General features: G+C 43.5%; 1 protein-coding gene across 2 annotated transcripts in view; it reads left to right on the top strand.

Annotated features, from left to right (window-relative positions):
- The first annotated feature begins 12842 nt into the window (after window positions 1–12842).
- The window catches only part of daam2 (dishevelled associated activator of morphogenesis 2), a 55781-nt gene continuing 44197 nt past the window's right edge, over window positions 12843–24426 (top strand). For both annotated transcript variants that reach the window (XM_083908147.1, XM_083908148.1), the window contains exons 1-2: window positions 12843–13032; window positions 21099–21188. In XM_083908147.1, the coding sequence (XP_083764273.1) occupies window positions 12865–13032; window positions 21099–21188 (258 nt within the window). In that variant the 5' untranslated portion in view covers window positions 12843–12864. The remainder of the gene's footprint in view (window positions 13033–21098; window positions 21189–24426) is intronic.

Consider the following 24426-nt stretch of genomic DNA (forward strand, 5'->3'; position numbering starts at 1 on the left):
TTTGAACAATCAAGCACACCGTCTCAACGTCTTCTCAGTGAAAACTGATTGGACCTCTGGGAAATCCTTTTTCCTGTGTATGTCACAGGGATATTTCCTAGTGGAGAATCCGCTGGCATTTGGGCGTATGTGCTTTTTAATGCGTGTTGGCGATGAGCAGACATGTCAGGAAAAGGGGTTTCCTTTTGGGCGTTGTGTGTGATGTTCCTCATTCACACGTCTTTTTTTTTAATTTGTCTGCCCTCTGGTGAGGGAATGCACTGGGTGGAGTTGGGATTGCAGGCTGAGCTGGGAGGCACCAGGGCACGCAGGGTCATTTCCCTTTCATCTTGACCCGTTCCTCTGTCTCAAACAGCAGGCAGACGCACATGCAATACTGTACACGCATGTGTCCAGATAATCCATCACCTTCTCATTGGGTGTCTTGTGTGGATGCTGTCAAACGCCGGAGCTGGAATCCTGAAAGGGGAGCGGAGAGGAGTGATCCAAACACGAGAACATGAGAGAGAGAGAGAGCAAGAGAGGGAGGGGTGAGAGAGACGGGGAGAGAGAGAGAGAGAGAGAGAGGGGACAGTGTCAACAGCTCAGATCCCAGCAGAGTCAGCTGAAACCAAGAGCCTCAGCTCAGAAAGCTCAGAGAGGGAAGACAAAACAGCTACAGCTACAGCTACGGGGAAAACATCGTCACACTTGTGTTTCATGGAATCTGTCCACAAATCTCCAAATGGCCAAATGAGCGTTTTCAAGCCAGAGGATGTAGGAATGCGTTCTACTTTTCTCCTAAACTTGCTTTATTGAGAGACTTTTCCATTTTGCCCCGTGAGAGTGACGTGACACAGGGACAGTCCATCTCTTGGGGGCAGCCCCGTACTGAAGTGGGTAAGTAGGAGATACTTGATCTTGATACCGATACACCTCTAGTGCCGCTCACCTAGTTGGAGATCGCCTCACACAACAGGCTTACAGATGTTGAAGTGTAAACCCTGACTTGCTCGTGCACCACACCGCATCCTCCGGCTTAAAACCAAGCAGGAAAACACAGGCTACTGTAGCCAATAAAATAAATATAAAGTCATCAGGATATGTAGAAAGCCGAGGAAAGAAGCAGGAGGAGAGGGGATACTAATCCCACTAAGATGATAAACTTACCACATTTTTGTGTTGTTGTAATTGGAGTGAAGGGCAGTATTTTACTCTAGTTTTCCCCCCCTCACTACAGTGGCTTTATAGGTCATAAACAGCAGCAAAGCCTCTTTTTTTTATTATTCGGGCAGCTTCTTCAGTAGTGTTGACGACATTTTTGCTTTACCCCGGTAGTGTGCCAATGCATTACATGAGCAGAGCTTTTTTTTGCATATTGGTGGTAGTTTTGGACTCGATTTAGCCAAGTTTTTTTCTTCTTCTTAGGAAAAATGCATGAATCCAAGGATCGATCTGGGTTTGGCTTGCAATAGATGCTCGCGATGTCCAACTTTGGTTTAAACCCTATAAAAACACCCCATGATGTCACGGACTAGACGTCAAGGAAATGTTTGGCATTTCAGGAATTGATGGAGGCTGGTTACAGAGTCACGTAATGGGTACAGGCGTATCTCCTTTCCTATATGGGGCTGATCGCACACGTTCATCAATCACACAGTCAGTGCTGCCGCTGTAAGTTGTGGCCTGGCAGCCAGACATTCCATATATGCTGTACATTTCCTCTCGGCAACGACTCAACTTAATATGGCACTGCAGAGGCAGGACTCGATCCTTAATGCAGCCTCTCCAATTTGCTTGGGATATTTATTATCACCTTTTCTTACTTTTTTGAAATAGACCCTCCACATTTCCTTCAAAGGAAGCCAATACTCGGCGGCAGCTCTGACCAACATAAACAGCACTGCCCTTATCGGCTTGGCTTCCTCAATTGAAGAAATCACGAAGCCTCCTTTCCTGTGTGGAAGCCTTGCCTATGCCGGTCGAGAGTTTGTCATGTGAATTGTAAATCCTTTTTGCGTGTGTTGAAGGGAAATTGGTGAAGGTTCAAGCACCGCCCGTGCAGATTAACACCTGTGAAATTGGTTACAGGTGCTCACTCTGAGTCTGGTGTCTTTACGGATGGAAAATGATTCCAAACAGATTCCCCAGCATTGGTGAAAGTGTTTCAGTCATATAAGGCCATGCATATCCTTTGATGTCGTCTTGCATTGTGAACAAGATAGTATCCATTTTCACCACATTTAAGGCTTACCCTCCGGTCTGCTGGAAAACCTCCAACATGTCACGTGCACCTGGGGGGGGGGGGGGCGGGGGTCAAGCACAGTGACACTGATAAAAGATTCAGTGTGCTGGGTGCGCATTAACCAAAGTTGTGGACTCACACGTCGCCCTACAAATACACACACACACACCCTCTGCTGCCGTCAGCGCTCTCAGGGCTTTTCATATTTTATCGACCATTACGGATGCATGAACTGCTCTCTCCAGGATTAGAGAGCGAGGGAGAGTTGGGGAGCAGCCCTTCATCGCTTCAGCTCCGATGCTGACTGGCAGCTCAAATGCCTCCTCATTAGGATAAGGACAGAGAGGGGAAAGGAGATGAGATCTTTAAAGCTGCTTAAATTCAACTATCTGATCATTTTAATGGGATTATTGTCATGTCGTGTATTAGTCACAGTGACTGAGGGACAGAACTCTCTATGAGACTCTATGAAGAGAGGCTGCTGTCCCTCTCAGTCCTTTACTGGAAGTCCCCACACTGAGCTTATGTCAAAAAGCACTATTGTATTTGTGCTGGTGACACACTTTCCGGGCTTATGATGTGTAAGCATATCTATTACAGTGCTACAGTTCAGTGCTCTATTACTGCAGGCTATTTAAAAAAAAATTTTTTTTTAAAAGTTGGTCACGTCACAGGGCTGCCCCCTATCTGAGTTGCTATAACTGTCCCAGAAGACCATTCCAGACATTACCCAGAAGCACTTTGTCCTCTATGGCTACAGCTGTTGACCCTCACCCAGGCAAGATTAATAGCTTAACAATGCACAATATGAAGTGTTGCAGGCCAGTTGTAGACATTGATAGGCATATTTAAATATGCCTATCCATTTCTATTAATGTCATAGGTGCAAAGCATGAAAACCCAGAACAGAAGCCAGCTGACAAATGCATCGGCTGAGAGCTGCTGAGCAAAACCAGCACTGTTGTTATTAGCACCGGTATCTATGGAAACTTGTTGGCGAGCCAGTGGTTTAGTTACATTCGAAAGTACAAAATCTGCCTCTTTCAACACCCAGAAAGATCTGTGTTACTTATATTTAGTGCACTGCGCTAATGGAAACAAGTCATCCAATCCAAAAAAACACGCTTCAAAGTGTGTGAAGAACGCTCCGTCTCCAGGGAAGTCCAACATCACTTCCCTCTTTAGAGTCACTGTATCCAGCTCTGAGCTTGTGCTCATGCCAAAAGTTTTTTTTTTTCCACTCATATAATAACATGTCTTTAGTTAGACTGGGGGCTTGTGACTCTGGTGCGACCCTCCGATATGCAATAAGAAAAAAAAAAAAGATAAGGAAGGGTAGAGCTTTGGGATTCGAGGGAAAGGGATGCCAAGTATTGGATTTCATTCTGACCCCTGTTTGCATGTGGGAAATTGTGGGGCCTGTGGAATGTGGCATGGCTCGCTTTCTTCTCATTCCCTGTATTAATAGCGTAGTTATCCCACCGATCTGGTCTCGTCGATAAGCGGAGATGTGACTCGGGGCGATGTGCCTGTTGGCCAGTGAAAAAGTGGGTCAGTCCGATGTTAGACTCCTCCACTTGATACAGCCCTCCTTCCTGAGCCAATATTAACATCTTTATTATTGAGGTCCCATGCAGCAACTGTTGGACTCTCCTTAAGCAACATGTGGATAAGCTATTTGAATACTCTACCACACATGCTGAAGCCTTGAGAGAGAAAAGAAGTGAGGTTTAACAGAAATGCATATACAAAAAAAATCATTAGGAGAGTGTTTTTACCTCATCCAAAGTGTAACTCAGGAACCTCGTGTCTGCCTCTACATGGGTTCTCATTGCGACCTTTGTTCGTGCAGCTTGCGTCTGTGGTTCGTGGCTTGGACGGAGGGGTTTAACATGTTTATGAACTATAAAACTTCAAACTGTGGCTGTGCATGGATGGGTACGTTGGTGCTTGCACTTCTGCGTGGAGCTGCCGCATCTGTTTGATCAAAGCCAACAACTCAAAAAAGCACAGTTGTAACAATCCCCCCCGATTAATTCATATGGCCTGTGCCATTATGAATGTTCCTCGCATCGGGAAGTGGCTTTTAGTAATAAATCAGACTAAATGAAATGGCTATTAATGACATCCCCAGAGGATTGGAAACGCCTCCCCCCCTTCTCTTTTTCCAGTGGTTTAGTCGAGGCATTTCCCCTTTATGGGTGAGGTGGGTTTCTGTGCCTCATGGGCCCATTAAAACCAATAGTGCTTATATGTTTGTTTTGAATCAAGCTATGAGCATATAAGATTTCTGAGAATCCTCAACTGTTGGCTGTGAAAGGATTGACATTTAAAGGTTTTGATGTAATTCTGAGAGGCTGCCATGTTGGTAGACATCTGTCTCCTTAAAGTTGTTCAAACAAAAGTTGATTAAGAAGAATTCACACAGCGTGGACTGGACGTCTTGGACAGTTTGAGCGGCACATCTTAAATTACCGGTTTATAGCAATTGGGTCTACAATGATGGAAAGAAACAATAGAAGTCAGACACGGGGCCGTGTGCAGAATCAGTAACCACAGTGCAAACCTAGAATTCCTCCATATGATAACACTCCTCTTGCATTTAGCTGTCCGAAGGGAGGTGTTTGTAAACAAAAGAGAGTAAAATGCGTCCAAATGTGATTGCATTTGCCTTGGAGACAGTCTGGGAATATTTAAGCAACAGTATTAAACAAAGGCTATTAAAGTAATTAATAATAATTGTCGTTGTGGACAATTTGAATGGAGGTACTTACTCATTTCGTCCTATGTATACTGTAGGACAGCTCAGTGGAACTAAAGCTGCAGCTCTTAACACAATGATAAAGCATATTAGCTCCTATCTCTTTATCTTTTTTTTTTTTAATAAAATGGCATTTTAAATCTCATGTTGCCCAGAGACAAGAGTCGAGACTGAGTTTCAATTATCTTCCACCAAATCCAGTTGCCCTCCAGTCCACTTGGATAATAAAAACTAGAATCTTCAGAAAGTCTTCCTGGTTGTTAGACAAGACCTTTGTGATTGCGGTCACTTGAACCTTTGGTTCAAGCAGGAAATGAACTGTGGTATCCCATGTGAAAGGGATAAAGTCATAGAACAGTTGAACAGGTTTATGGATGTGTCATTGCCTATGTGGACGCAGAACACCAAGGACCCTAAGCAAAGGAACACGGGAGGATTGGTGGAATTGTAGAAGGGGAAGGGTGGGTTTCTGATTGTCCGATTCTGGACTCTTTTCACTCATTTCCTGGAAGATGCACTTAAGTTTAAGAGCACAGGCGGCCCTTATCAGTAACAGCTTTAAACTCATTGGGTGCCCGTTGATGGAGCCAAGCATAGTACCCATAACTTGCTTGTTTATTATCCACTCGTATCTTCTTAACTGACATGTACTTTTCTGCAAAAAAAATGTTCCTTATAAAAGAGGCTTGTGTTGTCATTGCTTAAAATAACTGTCCCCTTGAAGAGCAGATGAACGTGACCCTCATTGTTGGGGTAGTATATTCAACATGCAGACTGGGAAAACAATCCCTCCCTGTATTATCCTATACTCTTTCAGGGCCCCCGTGGGACTGTCCAATCCAAATCCTGCACAAGAAAGCCACTTGGCCATGTTGTAAAGGCGCTCATGAAATCTTGAGCAGAATATGTGCTTTCAGAATGAGCGCAGGAATGCATCGCATGCAAATGCACCATGAAATAATGGCAGCTCCTTCTCTGTCAGCTCTGGTCGTTTGTCAGTCTGTCACGGCTGGAACTCCCTGCTGACCACGGAGAATAGATTGGTGATGTCTTATCTTTGGAATGCACGTGTGTTTCTGTTGCACGTGAGCAGTTATCATGTATTTATGTCGATGTGAATTTCATTATGGATGGGACTAGTCTTTTTTTTTTTTTAGATCAGCACGTGTCTTCTTGTAAATGTTGTAAACTAATCTCCCATGGTGGTCATTGTAACTAAGTGAGAGCAAACCAATAATGTGTATTTGCATGTCTGAGTGCCTGTATTTTGTGATTAGAGCCACAGTGTGATGTATGACGTTGCACATGGCCTCCCCGAACCTGACGCATGACTGTGTGTGGGTGGGCCGCAGATCCTATGGCATTCATGAGAGAGTGGGTTTTCAGTGTCCCAGGTGATTTGGCTTGGAGCCAGTGGCCTTGCAGAGAGGAAAAGGAATTGAAGGATAGGCCCATTAGTCATTGCATTGGCAGGCAGACAGTAGAAAGGGAGGGTAGGTCATGTTGGAGAGGGCACGTCTGGGGCAACAATATCCAAAGGGTGGCAAGGCTCCACTGTGTCCAGTGACTGGGTTGAATAGCTGCTTCATGTCCAATACATGAGTGCGAGTTGTTCACTTCCCACGTCAAAGGAACACATCTGATCTTCACATACCAATGGCCAGCCATGACTACCTGGGGATATGTGCCAAAACAACACAATTAAGACATTCTGATGCCAGCTCAGTCTTAAAGTTGGCAACATTACATTGGATCTTTGGTTCAGCACTTTCAATAAGGAATTTCACAGCCTCTTTTTCAAATTAAAGTAAGGATTTTATGCTTCAGTTGTGATTTTTTTTATCTACTGTTGGCATCTGTATCCATTTCTACATCTGCTCTCTCTCTGGCCTCTTTCTACCCTGCCTTCTGCCTTCATGGTCTTTTATTGTGACTGTTGGAGTGTGGTTTTCCCCAAAAAATGGGATTCCATGTGTGTATTAATAGACGAGGGAAGTCTTCTTTAGTCTAGCAAGGTGAATTGATACATCTTCTAAGCCTAGTTTGTCAGTATAGTAGTTCCCCCCCAAAAAATGCACTATTCAACGGTTACCAAATCTTAAGAATCTTAAAAATGATACTTTTTGACACCCTGTTGTTGACTCCAGACAACAGCTGTGTGCCAAGAGTTTGTCAAAAAAAACAATGCCAGTCACTAAATCTGCACTCTGGCATCTGCCTGTTCCTGCCTGTGCCAGTGTAATGCTGCTCCCTGATCTCTGGTGCTGAGTACTTATGCAAGCCCGTGTCTGTGCCTTCCCCTCTTTTTTATCCAGTGGGTGTTTTAAGGTGCATTTGATGCACAAGTTGCACAGCAGTTTGAGGAGAAAGACGCAGGGTTGCTGCTGTTGTTCGTTGGTGTATCATGGCAGTTGTCATCTGTAATTCCTTCTCTTTTTCCCACTCTGGTAGCAGGAAGCAGGGTAATACGTACAAGATATAAAAGTGAAGGAGTGGCAGTGAAAGATGTAGCATGAGTTGTGTGTATTTGGGCTGTGTGTTTTTTTATTAATGGGGGAAAAAAAAACAGGAGATCCATTTCAACTGTGTTTGGTGCTAAAACCATATTGTGTGTGGCAGATGTCAAGGGGGAGCATTGAAATTGCAGGCACAGATGTTTGAGAGACTGATCCGTGCATTGCTATGTTATTCCTCTATTCTATTTTTCTCTGTGTATGTATACACACACACGCGCGCAGCAGCCTCCCCCCTCCTCTACTGACCTACTTCCAGGCGCTGGGGATGAAGCGATGAGGTTGTGGGCTGAATACGAAGTGGCAGCAGTATCTCCTTTTATCCCTGCCTCCCTCCCTCGCCTTCTTCTCATCTCTCTATTCTGTGTCTCTGTGCTCGGCTCCTCTCCACACCCTCCAAAAACACAGAGCCAGCCAGCCAGCCAGCAGGCTCCTCTGTCTGCTTGAGGGCTCTTGGTGTGTGTGTGTGTGTGTGTGTGTGTGTGTGTGTGTGTGTGTGTGTGTGTGTGTGTGTGTGTGTGTGTGTGTGTGTGTGTGTGTGTGTGTGTGTGTGTGTGTGTGTGTGTGTGTGTGTGTGTGTGTGTGTGTGTGTGTGTGTGTGTGTGTGTGTGTGTGTGTGTGTGTGTGTGTGTGTGTGAGTATGAAAAAAATGCTGCATGTGGGTACATCTGAGAGTGGGTGTGTCTGAATTTGGAAATGATGTGCGAACATGTGACTCTGTGGCTTTGCGCTCACAATGCACGAGTGCTCTGCAGCAACAAGCAGGGAATAATCGACAAACGTGTGCGTCTCCGGAAAGTCTCGATAAGCCTTACCTGCGTCTTACGTTTAGCAGTCGGCGTCCGCAGACTCTTTATAATGCGATGTGAGCAACATCTGTTTCCCAGTGATGACCAAGGGAAAAATAAGGACGTCTGTGTCCATGTGTGCTCATGTTTCCAAGTCAGAATAATCACAGGGACAAAAAAAAAAAAAGTGATGCCAGCACATTTAAAGCTGTCTTATTAATACAAAGGTAAGAGTACTTTATCTTTTTTGTCTGGTTCAATGGTCGCTGAGGTCACGATTCAAATCAATTCTTTATTTAAAGGTGCCATATGTAAGAATGTGGCCAAATACAGTTACTACATTCAAATTCAAAACACAGAGGTCTTTTAGGTTTCGTTTTTTGACGTAACTGGCAACCCGGGGTTGCTCGGCAGCTGAGACTCTACTGACTGCAATGATTGGTAGATGGCGGTAGGTGGCGCCACATGCCAAAACATGATTTGCAGTCGGCAAAATATTTGCAAATTTAATGCAAATATGTTGGCTGTACTGTTGTTGTTGGTGAGTTCAGTTTGTTATATGAACATTATTCCTGAGTCTCTGTGACATAGTAGGAGGATTTTACGGCCAGTTGATTTTGATTTATTACATAATGCACCTTTAAAAAGTGTGGGTACAAGTATATTTTTTTGCCATTTCGTTTGTGTAATTCTGTATAAGCTTTTTCAGCTCCAGTGTTTCTGTATTTTACAGAGTTCTTCTTAATAAGCATAATTGCACAGTTCAGTCTATTTTAGTTGCATTTAATTTAGCGTAGTTTGCTTTTTCTCTCTCTCGTTATATAAATTGTGCGTATATTTCTTGGCTGTGGGACCTTGAATGTGAAGACTGAAGGAAGAGATTGAGTAGAAAGTGGGAAATAATTATGACAGGAGTTATATGAGAAGTGGCAGTGATGACAGATGTTACCGTCAGTGGGGGTTGATGGGAGGATTGTGTCTCCATCAACCCTGAAAGAGGACTAATGGAGACATAAGTGAGTCGGAGTGTGAGGGATAAAATGATGAGAGATAAGAGGGGGGGGGGCACATAACATATAGAGACTTCACGGCGATGAAGGTCGCACATGTGCGTAGTCGATTATGTTCAATTTCCCTGATTATACAACGTACCGTATTTCAGTGTGTGCCCAGTGTGAGCAGTCTTTGGATTCTTTGGCCCACTTTTCCATGGACATTGACTAGAAGCAGGCCAGCAGGAGCTGGTGTTGAGTGAGGACTGGCTGCACGTGGGGCTCAGTGGGAGAGTGAAGATAGAAATGCACACACAGACACTACATAGGAGGTTTACGTTGTGTTTTCTGTTGAGTGGCTTTTAAAAAAAAAAATTCCTGCAGAGGGGCCTCTTTTCCATTATGCTTCACCAGCTGTCCTCAGCAAGATAACAAAACTCACCACGGTACAGATTTGGCACCAGCTCGCACTTTATCTTATAGTAATAAAAACCACTGCATGAGCCCTTTTCAAGTGGAAATGCATATATGTCAGAATCTCCACAATTTAACTCCGTGAAGTAAGCTCTACTGCATCTTTTTTTTTCCCTCACTGACTCACCATCGTGGATTCTCATCTGTGTCTATATAATATTAATAATAACTTTATTCATTTATAAGGCACTTTATTGGCAGAAATGTAATATACTGCTCTATACTGACAGTATTGTGTAAAGGGAAGTGTATAGTCTATTTAAAGGTGCATTATGTAATAAATCTAAAGCATCCGGCCATAAAATCCTCCTAATATGTCGCAGAGACTCAGGAATAATGTTCATATAACAAACTGAACTCACCAACAACAACAGTACAGACAAAATATTTGCATTAAAAAAAAACATTTTGCAGACTGCAAATCATGTTTATGTTTTGAAATCATGTTTTGGCATGTGGCGCCACCTACCGCCATCTACCAATCATTGCAGTCAGTAGAGTCTCAGCTGCCGAGCAACCACGGGTTGCCAGTTACGTCAGAAAACGAAACCTAAAAGACCTTGGTATTTTGAATTTGAATGTAATAACCGTGTTTGGCCACATTCTTACATATGGCACCTTTAAAATAGCCTTAGAATAAGCCTTTTATATGTAATTCAGACATTTCGTGGCAGTCTGACGTCTCAACATTAGATGTCACTATTTCTTACACGCTGGTATATATATATATATATATATCCTGGCTTTCCGAACGCAATAATTCTAATCTAAGTGGGGTGGACCGCATTTACAGTCCTAATTCTTAATTGACCTATATGTACAGGCAATTCAAGTCCAACAGTTCTGTCATGCCCCAAAGAAGGTTCATCCATGGCTGTTGGAGATCAGTCATGGATTGTCAGCCTGGCCATTAAGACACATGCTGATGAAGTATCAAATCACTGCCACACACACACACACACACACTCACAGGCTCACATGTAAAAGAGGCCACACTGGCTATAATTGAATTGACATTCAGCACTGATGCAATGCCTATGAAACGGTCGCCATATTTAAAGGTGAATGTGCAGAATAATTCAAGATGGAACGCTTGTAAGTTTGGAGTTCGCACGAGCATTTTCCTTGTTCAAACGTACCAGACGAAGTCTTGCTTTTGATTTAACATAGCCTCCAGTTGGGAGCATGGCAGATTCAAGGAAGCGGAAGAAAAAAAAAGCAAAAGATGAAAAGGGCAAAATGGAAATGTGGTGTTTTCTCTTTTCGTGAAGCTTCTGCAGAGGGTCCCGGCACATTCATAAAGAATTTAACATCAGGCTATTTTTAGATGCCATAGTGAGAACTCAGTGAACGGAGAGCCGCGCTCAGTCATGAAGCAGTGGATTGTGGCTTCATGTGGAAAGTGAAATCACAAACATTCACAGTTATTAAAGCCATGTTTGTTTGATTATGGCTGTATTTATTTATTGTGGAAATGTTTCTGCCCGGAAATGCATGTCTATTGTTCATGGACATGAAAGGCGTGAAGTCCATTCATTCCCAAATGCAGAAAACAGTTGCATAAAAGAAGACCTTTCCCAACTGTAGAGCCATTGTGCGTGCACGTTTTACAATCTGTAAATGTGTAACGGACACAAAATGGTGTAAAGAGCGTGTTATTCATACAGTGGAGACCACCCATACCCTTTCTGTCACACTGAGGAAATCCGCCATAGTGTCTCGGCCCATTCAGCCCTCTGCTCCTGTCGTGGTGTCACTGCCGTCCATACACAGATACATACACATATACACTGCAGGGGCAGCTCTCAGAGCCTCTTTGTGCAAACAACAGACCCACACTGCATAGGCACCATTGTACGTCAAAGACAAGAGGTTTCTTTGTCGGAGCACAAGAGCATCTGATGTCAAGATGAGGATATGATGGCAGCCCCCGCTGCCTCTGTGCTCTCTTAACCCAACGCACTATGAACATCTGCACCCTGGCACATGTTTGCATGAATCCGGTGAAGGAAATACAGGTTCACTTTGCTGATACTTGTCATCTGTATTGGTATGCCCTTTCTCAATATCACTCTGCACTTCCACGACGATAATAAAACGTACGCAGTGGTCTTCTACTTCACTCAACTTCACGGCTCAATGAGTTGAAGTGAATTCACAGATAGTCTTCTGCATACCTTGCTTGCAACAATTTGTTAATCGAGTTACTGCTGCCCTTTGAAAAGGCATTTCTCACCCTATAAACCAAGGCTATTCAACTTAAGGCCTGGGGGCCAGAACCCATAAATAATTAACCCATAAATAATGAATGTATTATTAAAAAGCCAATAAAACTGTAGCTTCGCCTATTTCTGGCACTTTGCGACACTTTGCAATGTGTGTAGATAGTGAGTGTCTCTGTTAGTGCTGTACGAGCCAGAGTTGGGTTAGGTTTAGTTTGGGGTTGTTTCGGGTGGTTGGTGCAGGATTACTTGTGTGATCTGTGTGAACAGTTAATGCAGTTAATGGCAGCTGTTGGCCTTAAGACTTTGATTAGATATTATCACAAGGAAAGTAACATGGCTTTGTTGTCCTTTTTTGTTATTTTTTTATTTAGTTCTTTAGGTAAAAGGTATCAAAGGACACTGATGTCTTTGATGGCTTTGATAGAAAGAGAAAAGTTTTTTTGACCGCCGTTGTCTTACCGTTTGGATCTATCGATCGTCATTCACAACCCGGGACGTCACGGGGATATTTCTATACATTGTTGATCATCAAGAAGCTTGGATACATGTGGACAGGAATTTAACTTGGATCTACGGCAAGTGGAAATGAAGGTGAAACCTTCACGCAACTCTCTCTTGCCTTTGTATTTGATGAATTTAACGGTCTACGAGTCAAGCCCATTGGATTGAATCGAATTCTCATGCACTGTGACTCTTAACTAACTATAAAAAAAGACCATCTTGCGTTTCCAGTGTTTAACCATTTTCTTTCTCCTCTCTCTTCCAGATCATGCCCCCTAGATAGCAGCCTCATTCTCCTCCTCCACTCCCCCTCCCTTGCCCTTGGCCCCTTCCTCCACCTTCCTGGTCCAGCATCACCACTGCCACCTGTGTCACCACAGCCAACCATGCCTCCCAGGAAGAGGACGCGGCCGGGCCTGGGCCTCCTGTGCTGCTTTGGCAGCAGCGAACCGCCAGAGATCAACTTGAAGGACAGTGTACCACTGCAGCTGCTCGAGTTCAGCGCCCCCATGCCACATGCTGAGGAGCTGCACGCACGTTTCTCTGAACTAGTGGTGAGTGCAGTCGTAACACAAATCATTTAGGATTTCTTTTGTTGTTATTTTGAGTTTTGGACTCATGAGCCTGTCAGTTGTTTCAATCGTGAGACAAAACAACATTAATTGATCAGTTGAATGGAATGCAATAAAAGCCATAAAAGTGGTCACACTAGATATTTGATGGCCACTGTATTGTGATCGCTATTGCTAAGAGACAAAATACACAACATGTTCCTCCAGGAAAAATCAATCTTCGATGTTTTTTAAGAGGCAGATGTGAGACAATACTTCTTTTCCAATATTGCTGAGCAGCGCAATTCTTTCCCTTTGCATGTTTCTAATTTACCCGACCAAACAGGACTGAGGACAGGAATAGGAAGTGAATGGGTTGTGTAGGTGTTTTTGATGATTGTGTGACCCACCACTAACACTCCATTCAACAAATCCAGAGGCTCATCTTTCCCTCTTCATGCAGGGCCAGCCATATTTCCTGCAGCTCCATCTCCTGCACAGATCACACTTGTTAGCAAAGGTTGTTTGGTCTGCACCAGTGCCAAACTGGCATGGCTGTGTTGGCGTGAATCCACAGTATGAAGAGGGATCAGAGCACAGCTGTCAGAAGGAGAAGTCTTCTGTGGGTTTCAGCTGTCATGCAGGCTGGCTCGGGCTCTGCTGGAAGAACAGGGCTTTGCTGTTTCTGTCTTGTTTGCTCAGTGCCTGTTTCTTGGCTTTTCCTCGGTCTTGTCTGTCTCCGTCTCGGGGTCTAAGCCCGTTTCTCTTACCTGTAGACTTTCTCCTCGTCTTTGTCCCTCGCTTGCTAATGCGCTCAGCAGCGCAGCTACTGGGCAACATCTGTCGCCTTTGAGTCTTAGATTCTGGCAATGATGGAAGTCAGCAGGATATCGCTCTTTCAACTGTCCAAATCAAATTGGGAGATTAAGCGAAATTTCATGTATGACTGGAAATGATTTACCGTTATCAAGGCAGATGTTTTCCAAATGAACCTTTTTCCCCTTTTTCCAGCCAATTGACCCTAAAATAACTATCCATGCACTTTTTCTGCACTGGTAGTTATCAAACCTTTAGATCTATGGAGGGTAACTATTAGCTTGATTACAGACAATTAAAAGCTAGTTTTGTAGCAATCAAACATTGATTACCTCAAGCAGTGGTCCTCGACGGTAATTATATAATGCTCTTTCAGCTGTTTAGTAACTACAATTTAGTTATTTTTGACACACTTAATGCACTTTGTGGCCTGAGATAAGCTTACATGAATGAGGATTGGACATGGAGAAAGCCTTCAGAAAGAAAACCCAAGTCTTCTATTGCTGGTATAAAACAGAAACATTCTTTTCATATGGGAGTGCTTAGTCAAATTACAGCAGTCCTCACGGTTGAGATAGGAATGAATGACCCACAGCTTATTTTGGGGTAAATATCCGAGCATGCGATTGAAACTTGCTCAGATGCATGAGCTGAGGCAGAAGCAGAGCAGGAGGATACATCCCCCGATATTTGGCCTTGGAGGGAAAGAGGATTTGGCTTTTACTCAGAAGGATCTGGGCCCTTCCACATGTTGTGAATAGATTTCTGTCGAGGGTTGTTGGAATGCTCCAACTAGCAGTGGTGTTCGATATTTTGTCTAAGGAGTAATGTTTGTGTTTGGCTGTTGTTCAGCTCGTCTTTGATAGAACAAAGTTCATAGTGTCATTGATTTATTGGTTGGTTTTGGTTCTTTGGCCTGTAATGTGAAATATGCACTAATATAAACATATAATGCACGAACATGATTGGAGCAACTATGGGCAGGTGAAAGCAAAGTCAACCATCTCCACTACAACTAGATCGAAGAACAAACTACATATTATTCTTTATAAAAGGAGTATCAGCTAATGTGGTGATAAGAAATCAGTCTCAAAAGTCCCGTATTTATAAGCCTCAAGTTAAAATCTCATGCCGGAGAGTTTGAAGAGGGGAAAAAACAAGGTTCCAGCGAGACGATCACTCAACCTGTGACAGTTTGATTCATATCTGCTATGATTGGAAGATCAGCGCACACAGTGCTTCTATCTAACGATGGGTCATCTGGCCAAACGATCCGTCCTCCACATCTGTTTTGGCGATCCCGTTGCTGACATGCTGACACATTTGACCAGTCGTCCAAATAGCTGTACAATCGGACCTTGAGCAGTCACTTAGTCCGGACACGTTGCTTGTTAATGCCAACAGAGAGCGAATGTGGGGGAGGCAAAGACGTGCGCCACTGGGGAGGAAATTCAGAAAAAACAGAAAATAACACAACATGGTGTGTTTCCATGGAAGAGCGAGATGGGGATTATTGTTATGAAAGAGCTTTCCAGAGCAGGAGAAGGAGACTCAATGGAGCCAATGTTGTGGGATGCGACACATCTGGGCCAGACGGAGGAGTAAACCACCTCCACGTGTCTCCACATCCATAATGGGCTCTTCCACAGCGTCTAGAGAGTACAGAGTAAACACTGGGCTTACACTGTTTGTTCTTAGGGCTGCATTGTCCCAGAAATATTGTATCTGAAAAAGTGTTGGACTGGAAATCCTTAGCAGTAACTCGTCTCCCTGCCGCCTGCTGTTACTTGGAATATCAGATGGAATATGTGATAAGATGCATGTGTCGCTTACGCGTATTTGGCAGATGGAGCGCAGAATGATAAAATGATAAAGCACTGCAAGCGCCACTCTTAACCAACGCTCTTTCTCTCCGTCTCTCTTTCAATGAAAAGCACACAGAACAACCAGAGTATTGAATCATAGACGCTTACGCTGTTTTTCAGCGCTTATCATCTGTAGCTCAAAATCAAGCTGCTGAAAGTAAAGATGGACATTAAAGGTGCATTATGTAATAAATCTAAAGCAACTGGCCATAAACTCCTTCTAATATGTGGCACTCAGGGACTGAGGAATAATGTTCATATAACAAACTGAACTCACCAACAACAACAGTACAGCCAAAATATTTGCATTAAAAAATTTTGCAGACTGCAAATCATGTTTATGTTTTGAAATCATGTTTTTAGCATGTGGCGCCACCTACCGCCGTCTACCAATCATTGCAGTCAGTAGAGTCTCAGCTGCCGAGAAACCTAAAAGACCTCTGTATTTTGATTTAGAATGTAATAACGTTGTTTTTGGCCACATTCTTACATATGGCACCTTTAACTGAGCTTCTGCATTGAGTGACATAGAGGCTGCTTAGACCTAACCTTAACCTATGATTCGAAGGCCCTCAGAAATTACGTTCTGCCTCATTAGGACCGGGTTTTGGTCCCTGTGAAGACTACTGGTCCATACATAGTCAGTGTTTATAACAGAAAATAGTCCTTAAGAGGTAACTAATACGAAAACACATGCACTAAGGCTGTCTGTAGGTCAGGTCAGGACTATGAGTGTTAATAGAAAGCTTTTCCTGGATTCTTGAACACAAAATTCCGCTATACTGAGAAACATTGAGAGATTTGACAATGGTTTAAATGTAACAGCTATAAAGTTAACACATAGCTTGAAGCAACTTCTACTGTTTTATCTACTTGCGCAGATTAGAATACAGGAGTGCATGAGGAAATGACTTACTGCCCGAGTTGTGTTGAGCACTGAACTAACATTACAGGAAATGCAATATGTGCAATCTATTATTGGTCGCCCAGTGTAAACACTGCCAAATGCACAACAACTTATCCCGGAGAAAGTCTGAAGAACAAACACACACGGCTCCGAGTCCTGCCAGAAACCATATGAAAGCCCCTCCCCGTGCCTGTAATGAACTAGACGAAGCCATGGAAATGAACCTGGAAGCAATCGTCGCTGATTTAGACACAGTGAACAAACACCACATCAGAGGGGCCAATGGAATCGCATCAATTAAACTGCGCATTTGCATAAGGCCGCAGAATTTCCTGATGGCAAACTGTGCTGTAGCTCTCTCTGTGTTCTGTTGTCTGGACCCGGGTGCAACAGTTTTCTTTTTCCACCAGTGTTTTGCACGCACACTTGATATGTGTACACTCTCTCTATACGATGCAGGCCACGTGTGAAGCTTGGCGTCGCTTCAAGGATAGTGACAGCTGTATTATGTTCGTCGCGGCAATTACCCGCTAATAACATGTCGTTAGAGTAGCTCTCATATGTAAGTAATTGAAAATTAGTTCAGCTCAATCCCTTGTGTACATGGGTGTATTTGTCCCCGGTGGCAGCTTCTTACTGGGCCAAATGCATAAGTTGAATCTTCAAAGAGGCACCATAACATCTGCAACATTTACAAGTTTCAGCCGACGGCGATATGGATGCACACGTGTTTGTCGACAGATTTAACACAACTGAGCCGTGCTACTGAAGCACCGCAGACAACACAAGGTCAAGGCCAATACCAAGCCTGACCCTGTTTGTGTGCAGTTCAGATATGAAATTAAGCCTTTCTTGTGCTTGTTTTATTAGTAAGATGGATGACTTCTTGTATTTGCACCGTATGGAGAAAGAGGAGAAAGAATATTATGAACAGCATATGGAGCTAAATTTGCGCGATTGAATTATGTCAAGGTCAACTACAGTACTGGCAGACATCAGATTAATGTTTGTTCTCTCTGCCCTCTTTTCCACCTGCTTTATCTGTCGATTTCTCTGTGTGGGAGCCTCATTCTTTGTCTCATAATTTGGGACAGTTTTAATCCATTCACTCTGGGCAGTGATCCAGCTGACCGGTGTCCAGACGCTGCATCTGCGCACCGCCGCCGCCGCCACAACATTTTCACAGTATCAACTTCAAACGCGCAAAAACTCCCCGTCACCGTTACTTATTGCATGTAAATTATGTCCGCAAAGCCGCAATGTTAAATGTATCCCCCTTTTTCATTTCAAAACCTCAACTTGTGTTTCCAGGAAAAAAACCCCCAAAAAAACGGTCTCTCTAACAGCATAAATCTTGTCCTAATGTTCCCTCCTGTGTGACTCTCGAGCCGGACGCGAATCAAAAATGTGTTGCATAACAAGAGGGGAATGGAAATGTTCTCCACCCTCTGCACCATTGGTAGTGGAGTTTCCTACAGCGTACACTCTGGGGTGCACCCTCTTTTGTGTTTTCCCCTCACTCCTTCGTCTGGCATTTCTAAATCTGGACGAATGGACAGACGGCGTGTTAGAATCGGTGTGTTGTGTCAAACGGCAGCTTTTGTGCAAGTACACACACACATGGGAAGTCACTAAATCTGGCTTGGGTCAATAATGGCTGCTACAGTTTCCTGTCAGATCCCTGGAGGCTGCATATGACTTCCTGCCATCTTGCCTGTCTTTTTCCTCAGCCTTCCTGTCTTGTCCACAGACTGTTGTGTGTGTATGCAGTGTACTGTTGTGATTGTGTCATTGCTACACCAGACTAAGGGTGAATTCCAATTCCTTGCTTAACACTCAATCTCAAAAATGCGCGATCCCTCTAGTGCAAGTGCTGTCCTGATTCTCAGAATAATTAAGTTGAGGGACAAGTTTAAGGGCTGTATCGCCCTCAATATTGAGATTTTCCGAGACCACCCTTGGGAGCAAGGGCTACCCAGAATGCATTGCGTGTTTTGCCATAACAAAGATGGCGCCAAAAGCAGCGAAACGAGTACGATACAAACAAAGTATTTTCTTTGTTAATACAGATATAAAAACCATTTTATTATCTTAGTTTAGGCCCATATTATGTATGGCTTACGTCATTGTTGCGTAACATTTCTTTTTATTTTACGATCTTTTTGTCAATAGCCGGCCGGTGCGGACAAGCGATCGTTTGCTATAGTTTTACTTTTCAAGTCGTGGTGTGTGGTAACTGCCAGCTGAATATGTCCGTGGTTGTGGTATTTGTATGAGTATCATCTTATAACTAACTGACAACCTAATAACTCGACTGACAAACGGATCGTAATAAATAATCGTGACGTAAATGTGTTCTTCTTCTTCTTCTTTTTTGGAGTTGACAGACCCAGATTGGGATAGGAATTGGAATTGGCCCTACCTCTCTCTGTCAACATTTCACATGAGACACATGCATTCATAACCCGTGTAGGAAATGCCACTTCATTGATCCGACACATGCATGCATTTACAGTCCAGCAATCACACCCGCTTGCGTCGTGAGCTCACGTCTCTCCACCGCGTCTTTTCTATTGCCTCAGCACATTTGTGGAGTCTACCAGTCTTTGAGGTTTCGGAAAGCTGGGTGGCACAGTGGGTCAGTCGGTGTGCAGCGGACAACGCTGTTTTTAAATTTGTAACATTATTCAATAAGCAACGCTGTGGGGAAATATTAAGAAAAAAAGGCCAGTTCTGAGGTTTTAGGTATGTGTTTTTCCCCAGTTGAGCAGCAGGTGTAACAATATTAGCTTTGGTTTATGCGAATTCCCAACTGGAGCATGAGGATGGGGGGGCACATCAAGAGGAGGTTTTTCACAGGGAAGTCGTTTTTGGAAGATTGAGATGAGGGACTGCGTGCTACTACGGTCATGAGGTGAGGCCACGTGATGCGGATGCGGTACTGGAGTGGAAGAAAACGGTGGGATATTGCATAACATGGAAAGTGAAGCATCCTCTGGCTGCCATGACGGGGACATTCCTCCACCCACCCGATGTCCTCATCCTAAACTTCATCTCCTCTTTTTCCTTCACCCTGTTTCTAATGCAAACAAAGTGAAACATGTAGTCCTCGTTTTAAACTTTCAGCAGTACTAGTAATAGACCATAGCCCCGTGCTGCTTCTCCTTTCTCCATCAAGCCTTGTGTAACTCGTAATTTGAATTCTTTAAAAAAGAAATACAACAGAAAAAGCACTAAATCCTAAATCCTAATTTCATTGCTGACGTATATTGCCTTCTCAAATAACTCCCCCATCATAAAATACCTTAAATCGAGAGAGCGAGCTTGAAGCATAGAGATCAGCTACTGGGCTCAGTTGCCATCTGGTTCAAATCCAAGGGTCTCAATCTCCGAGTATCAGCTCTTCCAAACAGCAGCAGCAGCTTAGGAGGGAGGGCTTTGACCTGGAGACCATGGCGACTGGCCAGAAAGCAGATTCTAGGTCTCCGTTTTTGGACTGAGGACCAAACCAGAGCTGACATCTATAAGTGCTGATTTAGTCAGTGTGTTAATGTTTAGCTGGCACTGTTTGTGAAGATGGCGAAGGCTCACATGCATATGATGTCACCCAGGATGGTCAGCTCTGAGTCATAAATACTGATTAAAAAAGAAAAAGATGAGATGAAACGCTGTTCAATCAAAGACTCTAAAGCTTTTAATGGCTTTTTTGTCAGCTTTAACACCCTTGAAGTTCACACCCTTGGGATTTCTGGTTTGTCCCCACTGAATGGGCTGTGTGAGAGATGATGTCATTCTTAATAGTGTCGGGTACTTGGAATGTGGGCCACATTTGCCCACCCTGTCCAGCTGAATGGTTGAAAACAAATCCTGTGAATCTACTGGATGGCTTTAAGGGGCCCCCGGCTCTGGCATCGGTAGCCATCTTCACTCTGGGGGGGCCCAGCACTTCTGCCTGACGTCATGGTAGCAAAACCATTATGTTAAGATTAGTGTGAGCTTGTACTCAAAGCCCTGGTGCTATAGCATCTCAACCTCTGCTCCGTTTTTTTTTTTGTGCATATCCACTTCCAGAACCACATAGCTTCTTTTCTCTGCTTGATTCAACACCTCCCTCTTTCTCTATCAACACATTTTCTCTTTCTTCCGCTCTGAATTATCCGTCTCTTCTCTTTTCCGAGACTTTTCTTTCACTCGCTGGCAGACAGAGACTCATTTCCTGGGTTCATATGCATTTCAAAAGGTGCAGGAGGCTCCTTGTACAAAGCTGAGCAGTTGAGAAGAGCAGCAGGGTGAATATCAAAACACTGTTCTGTAGTCTGTGGAGACCAACTCTCAAGTTAGTAGGCATTGGACAATCAAATGGCACAACCACAGTCATCCAGGGTCATTTAAATTTTTATTATTCTACTGGGACGAAAACACCTTTTTGATGAAAATTTAATGAATGCTGTGTTAATAAACAACCTTTCTTATCATTACAGGATGAACTAGACCTGACAGATAAGAACAGGGAGGCCATGTTCGCTCTCCCCGATGAGAAGAAATGGCAAATCTATTGCAGCAAGAAGAAGGTGAGTGGACCTCTGCTGTTATTTATTATACGTCAGCCACAGTTTCTGCCTGACCCTCTGTTTTCTGGCTGCCTGAATCCAAACTTGGAGGAGTGAATGCTATTTGAAGGGCTTGAACCATCTCAGCCAAGCAGTCAGCGTACCCAATTTCTTATTCCTGTAAACACATATTGCACACAAATGTACTCCTTGCTCCTGTTTTTGGTTGTCAAGGCCCTCAATTTCCAAATCTCAACTCCCCACGTCGGAGAAAGCAATTTCCTCACGCTGCGAAAAGAATTGTCATCATACCACAGGAGGACTAGAACATTCTGGTTAGGCCTCTCTTTCACCCCCATTCCATTTGCCAAAACATCGCTCTCGCTCGTACCCGTTTGGCGTGGCGCTCCACAGGAACTGTGGTCTTTGTGGTCAAATATCCAGCAGGAAATGACCTTGTGCTCAGCGAAAATGGGAATTCACCCTCCCCTCCCCCTTCCGCTTCATCCAACATCAAATTGGATAAATAGCCATAAACTCTCCCTTGTGTCGTTTTGCTAATTTGTTTATTGGCTAAAGGTATTGTTTTGAAAGCAGGATGAGCATATAACGCTAACCCTCCGTCCACTTCCTGAGGCATGCAGGCTCAGCGTAGCTGATGTGATGTGCTTTGACAAGCTTTTTTCAAAAAAGGAGTAAACTTCATGCACGTGTATCTGCGAGTGCACATGCACTTTTGTGTGTGTGTGTGCACGCACCTGCATGTGTAAAAGTTTTGTTCTTGTATTCAGGCCAGTGTTGAGTTACCAGGAAAAAAAAGGAGCAGTGTAGCTGTGGTGTGTTTAGAGGGATGTCAAGGCGAGGATGGAAGCTGGAGCACCACCACAGTTCATAATGAAATGAAATACGAGTCAAAAATAATAGAAGGGGGAAATATGTAGTCTTTCTTTTAATACACTATGATAACCATAGGACTTGGAATACACTCAGCCCCTTGAATCTATTTCAGAGTATCGAAGATGATTAAATTGTTGCACGTTTGCAAATATGAACCCACATTAAAGGCCTAAGCTCAGTAATTCTCCAATATCACTTATTGAATATCTCTCAAAAGCAACTGCAGACATTTATGAGAAGGCTTTGTGCTGTAGTCAAAGGCAAAAAGCTTTGGCACATGGCTAAACTGGGTTCAATGGGAGGATATAGGTTTTTTTTTTTTTTGGATCCTTCCCCCATTTCATAGTCAAAAATCATTTCCTCTAAGACTGAGGTGAAAAAAAAAACACAGCCATGTGCTAAGGCCAGGAAGTGGAAAGCAAAACGGGGGTATTGGTGCACTGTGGAAAGCCAGAGGGAAAAACCAAAGAAACCCCCTCATTCAAGGATAAATGTAATAGAGAGTAAGGGGGAAAAACACAACAACTGTGTTACAGTATGCAGACAAGAAGGCATGAACGCAAAAATCCACACAGACACGAACAGCGGTGTACCTCGCAAAGTGTGCACTAGCAGGTTATTTGGACACACTGTAGTAACACTGTGTATTGTGTATTGTATATTGTGTAATTAGCATGTCTGGCCTGAACTTCCTGCACCTTCCTGCAGCATCTGCAGGGAGTCGGCTCCCCGATACCTACAGTAGACAAAGAGGTGAAACACCGCCTGGAAAGGTAGGATCTTTGTCTATTGGAGGAATGCTAAAGGGAAGTTGCTTAGGTATAAATGTGGAGAGCCCACTATGCTCTGGGTCTTTCTCCAGCTCGGATCACTCCTGTAAAGATTGACCTTGTCGGCCAGCAGAAGTTCTCTATATCATTCTTCACCAGCAGCAGAGAATTTCCACAACAACAACAGTGATTTGAATCCCGAGCAGAAGACGGCAGCATTTCTTTCAGCCGTTCCTGTCGGCGACAAACACTGGCTGCCTTGTGTCCTCCAGCCTGAGCCACTGCCCGGGGTTGTCACGGTTAGATAACACTTGGAGGGTGTCACTGAAGGCAGCGTAACAAGGAAACCAACTCGACCAACTTTTTTTTGTTCACCTGCTAAACAAACTTGCCAACGCGTTTACCGCAAACCACAGAACCACTGCCAATTCCCCCTGTTGCCACAGTCTAGTGAAAACCGTATGCAAAGTGTGAAATCCTGTGATTTTTACTTTCTCGCTTCACAAGCGCAAAACTTAATGTCTCTGTTCGGGTTGAGAAAATAACTCCTAACTTCTCAGGCTAATAAAACACCTCATTTTCAGTTTGACCCATAGTTTTCACTTGAACCGCAAAGACCAGTTTTTCTAATCTTAAGATCTCATAGACTCAGAATTGCTGACACACAACATACCTCAATCGTCTGTGTTGTTACGGCTAGCATTTTAGTTAACACTTGGCTACATGCAAAGTCACCAAAATGGAGTATTGTTTTTGGCCACCTGATAAATATAAGCAATGCTATTTTTATGGTGTGGACTTTTCTGAATTTCTGATAATCACATTTTGAGAATTTGCCAATGACTTATAATGACATAGAATTGTATCAGTTTATCAGTTGTCCCTTTTCTCAGACCTCAAACAACTTCTACGCTTCCGTACTTTTGGGTACATTCTCTCGTTCCGACAGCAGCCTCGGGGTCTTTTATACAGGTCACTGCCTTGTATCGTCCTCTTTTATAACACTCGAATGTAACATCACCTCAGTGTCACAGTCCTGGTGACGGCACTTACTTTGAAAACACAGTTTTAGTTTAGCATCTAACATGATATTGTGTTACCTATACCCTTAACATATTCTAATTGCCTTGTATGACTCTGATTTTCTTACATTAGGGCTTGAAGGTCCAGTATAAGAATCCCTTTTTTGCTTTTGTATGCCTTTTTTATGATTCCTGACAAAGTATATATTTACTCAAAAACAAAGCCTCACACGGTACTTTGGCTAGTAGCACATAGCAGACATTTTCACAGGTGTCGCTGATTACACTAATGACGCTAATGTCCAGCTTTAATTAATTACTGTGATTATTTACACCTGTGCGTTCGCTCCTCTGCCCTGGCAAACTTTCAGCCATGAAAATGATGCTAATGATCAAATCTCACAGTTGTCTACATCCTCATAAAGAAGTGATATATCGTTAGCCTAATAGCATAATTGCTTAAGTAATTTTTTTGCTTAACTTTACCAATGTCCTTAAAAAAATATTTTTTTCTCGTTTTCCGAAAACGTTCAAATATGACTTAGGCAGCTATGCTATTAGGCTAACGAT

This window comes from Microchirus variegatus (genome assembly GCF_963457635.1).
Source record: "Microchirus variegatus genome assembly, chromosome: 21".
Taxonomy (NCBI): Eukaryota; Metazoa; Chordata; class Actinopteri; order Pleuronectiformes; family Soleidae; genus Microchirus; species Microchirus variegatus.